At 42.0% G+C, this 6,176-nt stretch overlaps 1 protein-coding gene across 1 annotated transcript; it reads right to left on the bottom strand.

Moving 5' to 3' along the window:
• Positions 1-1,322: 1,322 nt before the first annotated feature.
• Positions 1,323-2,757, bottom strand: SARC_02889 (hypothetical protein). The gene has a single exon (XM_014303334.1). The coding sequence runs from the start codon at positions 2,748-2,750 to the stop codon at positions 1,980-1,982; it is 771 nt and encodes a 256-aa protein (XP_014158809.1). The 5' UTR covers positions 2,751-2,757; the 3' UTR covers positions 1,323-1,979.
• Positions 2,758-6,176: the final 3,419 nt, after the last annotated feature.

Here is a 6,176-nt window from a genome sequence, read left to right as displayed (position 1 = left end):
ATTTGTATTTATGTATGTATGTATATATACATATATATATGTATATATATGTATATATATATATGTATGTATATATATATGTGGGTGTATGTGCATGTGTATGTACATGTAAATGTATATGTATACCTATTGATATATATATATATATATATATGTGTGTGTGTGTGTGTGTATAATATATAGATATATATATATATCAACGTGGCACCCGCAGATGTTTAGTCTTTAGACGATATGTTTGACCTGTTTGCATCTTGTGATAATCACGTATATGGTCGCCACGACATGGTAGCTGTCATTCATCTTTGTTGTGCTTCCTTTTCCATTGATGAAGTGTATCAGTGTAGCTGAAATACTTTTGTTTGTACCACTTATGCCACGACGATGACGATTTATATTGCAAAACATTTTAGTTTCAAATAGGAGCGCCGAGAAAGCTGTTCAATTTGATCGTATGATTTAATCTGTTATTTTACTTTTCCTCTCCAGGGGATATATACTATATGCGCGATGACATACGTACCGACTGGGAGCATGGCTTAGCGGCCGATAGTAGGGATGATCGGGTTAGTATAGTGTGGCGATTCCAGGACATACCAATATCCAGTAAGGTGGAAGATACGTAACCATGGCTCTCAGCATCCATTATTTAGATCAAAATATAGTACAAATGTAATTCTTATCCGACAGGTTCAAAACAAGAGTTGCGTGAAGGTGATATAGTAGGCCAGGTTTACGCACCCAGACTTGAAACAAATACGAAGATACCTGCTACCTTGACAGTATCTTGATTAGGATGAAAGCAGGCCACTATGACTACAACAGAGTTCCTCACTCAGACAACTAGGGCTAGAACAAAAAGACTCACTCAGACAACTAGGGCTATAACAAAAATACTCACTCAGACAATCAAGCCTACAACCGAGTTTCTCATTCTTGAAGCTCCACTGCAGTGTGTATCCGCGTCGCATTCCCACTGCGACGCTACCTTGCACGGTACAACGATATCACGACTTTACAGTTGTGGTATAAGCCGCTGGCACACTGTTTGGATGGTTGGTATTAATGAGGGACAATTACTTTCTGAATATCATTACGAGAGTGGGCGAGTATCTCTTCTACGAGCGTGTATGTCGTGACAAGAGTTGTCATTCCGGTACAGCACAGTGTGTTTTTATCGGAGAATCGTGCCAATTCTTTTGACTACGCTCACATTAGGAGATATATTGAGTAGCGAACGAGACAATCATGCTGACGGCGGCTTGGTGCCGCGCTGTTAGTTTGCTACCTAAGGAAATAAACAGACTTATGACTGCAATTGCTAACAAATGATACGAATTGTCACTGGCATAGTGTACGCCATCAGGTTGTTCAGGCTTGTATTGCCCCCAGACCTTTCGCTCGCAAGGTCACACACTAGGAGCATACCCTCAGTTTCCCACTTTCATAGAGGTGGGTCCTGCTCCGAGTCCTGCTAAAGGTGGATGCGGTTCAGTAGGATCAAGACACACGGGCGATTTAATGTTCCATTTCAAGATACTCCAATCCAGTACCAATTTTGCCGGCATATAATCCATTTGCGGTGTCGGTCAGCGCCTTCCACTTGATGCAAATATGGCTAGGTTCATATAGCTACGCAGCGGGATGATCCGGTGAAAACCCGGCTAATCCTTATCGATGTATTGAGTTTGTATGTAATTCCCCACTTTGAGAATTTAACTCGATACTTATTTAGGTCGGCACATCAATGAAAGCGGATCGTGCGATCTGAACCGAATACAATCGACTGGACGATGTCACCAGCAGCCAATACCCGGCCAAAGTCTAAGTGTGTACTATGCATAGTAGCGGCACACCACCTCAATATCGTATTATCCATGTGTCCTCTTTACAGCGTTCTCTGGCATTATTATCCAGCAAGAGTCTCAGCGATAGTTGGGCTAGCCTGTGGGTGATCCCCGAAGTGAGTCCACATCACTTCACGGTTGCGTATCATCGAACGTAGCGTTTTGGATAATTAGCACCACTACCAAGGCCACCGAGGGTATAAGCTCCACCACAAACCACAGAAAGGAGATCACTAGGGTGATTATATCCCATGCCGTTCCCAAGAGAGTTAACCTACCGCCGCACAGTAATGTGAACCACACAAACGAACGCCACAGAAGCTTGAGAGGCCAAATCAGGTATGTTAGATCACACAGTGCAGACCAGCACACAGCAGTGGCCACATCCCAACTCTCGTACTCAAGTGCGTGGTGGTAATGTGATCCGAGTCCGATAAGGTAGAAGGGAAAGATCACAGCCATAATTATGTGCAGATAGAAGGGTTCTGACCCTCTCAGTACACCAACCATAAGCGCCGCATACATAAAGGCGCAGCCCCTGACTATGTCTACAAGTACGTTGAGCACAAATGACCGCAACTCTGCCTCTTGCAAGTACATGCGTTCGTCCCGAAGTATTAGAGACAGCAAGTATACTACAAATAGAGTTATAACCACAACAACTATATAGCCCCCTATCGTCAGCGCAAATCGTCTATCCCCGTCTGCACCCTCTGGGTTATCCTCCCCTGTGCCTCCATCTTCATAGTCGTGCGAATCGGTGTCATTCTCATATTGCTTCTGGCTTTCCTGTTCTTCGCCCTCCCAGTTGCTTGATTCACTGCGCTTGTGACTCTCATGTAATCCAGCGGCATCGTTAGAACGCCTTCGCGTACTCGCATTCTTCTTCTTCGCTTTGACCATGATAATAAGTGTTTGTTTACAGGCCGATCGGACTATCTACTGTGTTTTAGGGCGCCCCCAGGGGCCCAGTCCCCCACCGCCCACCCCCTCCCGGGCTCTCGGCCCAGCTATTTTTTTTTTTTGGAAAATTGGTGTAAAACTTTGGTTTCAACATTTAGTTTTAAAAAAAATATAGTCCCAAAAACTAAAAAAGGTTTGTGAATTGTATTTTTTTTTCAGGTCACTTGGTTTTTTTGTAATTATTACTGAAAGCGTAAGCTTGTCTAAGCCCCTGTCAACTTTATCACCGATATTTTGTCCGTACGTCGGTGACGCTATTTGACCCTTTTCCGACCCCTTGAAGCCCCTCCTCATTTCAGAAGGAAAGACTCCACATTTATTTGCATCTTTTTCATTTTCTTTTTCTTTTCAATATTTCTAAATATGTACAGTACGTGATTGTGAACAATATGAATTACCTCTATAATTAAGCGTTTTCAGTCCCCGCGGCGGCCCAGCCGTGTTTTTTTATCATTGAAAGCGTAAGCTTGTAAGTCCCTCCAGACTTTATTGCATTATTGTATGTCGGTCTGTCACGCTATTTGCGTATATAAAGACCCCTATCCAAATTCGCGTTTGGTACGAAAAAGCCAACAACAATCAGAAGTCGTTGCGCACTCAAATTTTTAAGTCTGGCAGGCGTGTACGCGTATGAAACGTAAATATACAATATATACAATCCGCAATGGATATAATTAGGTTAAAATTTAAAATGCCAATTTTTGCGTAACAATTGGCAGTACATAAAAATAAAAAAGTGGACCTAAAATATCCGGGTGTTGTTTTTTAAAATAACATTATGGATATTTTTTTATAGAAAAACAATACCCGTGGTCTTGGAGTGTGGGTTCCTTTTTTTTTAAAACAAATTGGTCCTGGTGTTGCAGTGTGGGCCACTGTCAGCGTCGGCCGGACGCCCGTTAGGGCGGCACACCCGTTGTATTTATGTGGTATTTACCATACCCTTTGGGTCCTTGGGATCCATGCAATGGGGAATTCAAATAACAACAAGTATTTAGCCCCGGTGTAAGCCCAGCCTCTGTATACATGATTTGCACCTTCATATTCAATTTATGTTTTAAGCTCAGGTGTATACTTCGTACGTAAGGGGGTCGGGGGGGGGACTACGCCCTCCATTAGACCATGCTCTATAAACGTACTCCTAAGCAGTACATAGTCTATAAACGTACTCTTAATAGTACAAGGAACAAGTTTTCCTAAATGGTTTTAATGGTTTTATTAATTAATACCTTTTTCATTTTACATATCAGATATTTGGACAAGGCCATTAAAAGGCCTCAGTAAAATACCAAACATAAGAGTTGGTCGAGTTCTATTAATAGAACTATATTTACTTTCCAAATTTATTTATATCTGAATACTTCGGTAGCGAGATGGCTCAACCGACTATAGGTTTCTAGGGACTATTAACGTTACCTAGTTTATCCTCCGATCAGCCAACCAGATGTGCCAGTCTGATGAAGGCTAAGTCGGTAATTCTTGATAAGTGGAAAGTTATTGGTTAAGATAATAACAAAAGACATCACAAAGAGTATTTTCTTTTTCTATTTACTATTTTTTTAAGATATGATTTTATGAGTCTCTCGGATTCGCCCTAACGAAACATACCATAGTTTCTAATAGAGCGACAACAAAACACTAAATAAAATCCCTTCGGCGAAAACGGTACTGAGAGGATTATATATAGGCAATGTTTCGGCCTCACAATCCCTCAGAGTATTACTGTTTTCACGAGGCATACCTAACTTTACTCAAAGACTCATTTCGTTTATTTACTTTGAAATTATCACGATACTTAGATTTTACCTACGCGTTCAATTATTCTAAGGCGTTAATATCGCCTTGAGAGACCGAATCTTGCACATTTTAAAGTTAGCCAATGTATTAATTACTTAGAATACTTAAGCGTAAAGGTAGATTAACTACCACATTTTCTTCTTGTTGTCCAAGCTAGTCCTTAAGAGACAAGCTAATAGTGATAAGTTAAGATTGTGAATAAGAAAGACAATACTCCTTCTAAGAAGCGTAGAGCTGAAAAGAAGAAGATGGAGAGATAGGCCGCTAGCGCTGCCACAGAAGCAACCGCCGCCGCTGCCTATGCGTTTACCGCACCGAAGCCGAAGCACTTGTCTCCGACAATAATAGTCAACAGGACAATGCTTCGGATAAGGATGTAGCCACTCCGATTAAGAAGACTACTCCAACAGACAGAGCCCGAGGGCCAACTATTACTTCAACTTCTAAGCTTGCATTTACGAAGCCAAGCAGTGAAACAAGGGACACGTCTCAAGACGCCCCAACCAATTCCTCTGACAAAACTCAGAAAGAAAAGTTCCCAATTATAAGGTAACTCCCAATTATAGGGGACAAAGACAAATCTCAGGAGGTACCTATAACGGAATCGGAAGAGGAGGCAAGCTTGAGTGGCAAACCCGAATCTACATCCGAGACCACTGAACCAAAGCGCATAAGTAAGTTAATTACTGAAAACACTGATCTTATGAATCAGTTAGCTATCTTTACGAAAGACTTGACTGTTGAACATGTAGATCGATTATATAGATCAGGAAAACATACCCATCAATTACGCGAGCATGTTTCTCCGGGGCATTACTGAAGCCCTACAGAAGTGGACAGAACGTCGACATCCAATTACGCCCGAAGAGCGTAAAGACTCGAGCGCTATACCTGTGGCATATGATCCAGATGTGCTCAGCATATCTATACCTTACGAGGTACTACCACCAGAACTTCAGGCTAATTATTCATCTGTTCTGACACCCGGCCGTGAGTCACCCGTCCTTGAGGGTATTATAGACCCAGAGGCAGGTAGAAATACTCCGCCACTTTTACCCATTTAGGATGACAATCGTCGGAAACCAGCTACGACTGGGTATGTTATCCAGACGCAGGAATCTCCCAAGTTTATAATACCAACCACTATCCAAGGAACAGAGCCCCGAAAGGCCTCGACCATTAAACCCTAAAAACACCCCCGTAAACGTGTTAACGAAGTCGAATTTAATCGCTTCGATCGCACAGCACCGCACCAATCAGCAGAGGATTTCCACTTTGACGAGGTGACCGAACTCAACAAATCGGTCGACGATTATAACATTAAAATTGAAATCGCACACGATGTGCATCATGCTGATGATGTATCATATTTCGCTAATCTGATCGCGATTAAGCAAAAGCGCATCTGTAAACTTCGATGGAAATCACTAGGTTTCAAACTATATTAAACTAAAATACAATTTAGTCAGTTAGGATTTAGCAGTGGTAGCTTGTGTAAGAATGATCGGGACTGCCTCTTGTTAAGAGCCTAAATATTCTCGATCACACAGGGCGTACCTCTAGCTGTTC

Source organism: Sphaeroforma arctica (assembly GCF_001186125.1).
Source record: "Sphaeroforma arctica JP610 unplaced genomic scaffold supercont1.136, whole genome shotgun sequence".
Classification (NCBI taxonomy): Eukaryota; class Ichthyosporea; order Ichthyophonida; genus Sphaeroforma; species Sphaeroforma arctica.
The sequence above is the reverse complement of the archived record's forward strand: the minus strand, read 5'-3'. Positions and strand labels throughout refer to the sequence as shown.

What these genes read in the sequence shown, in the direction of transcription:
- SARC_02889 (XM_014303334.1), bottom strand. Translation starts at nt 2,750, where the DNA reads ATGGTCAAAGCGAAGAAGAAGAATGCGAGTACGCGAAGGCGTTCTAAC.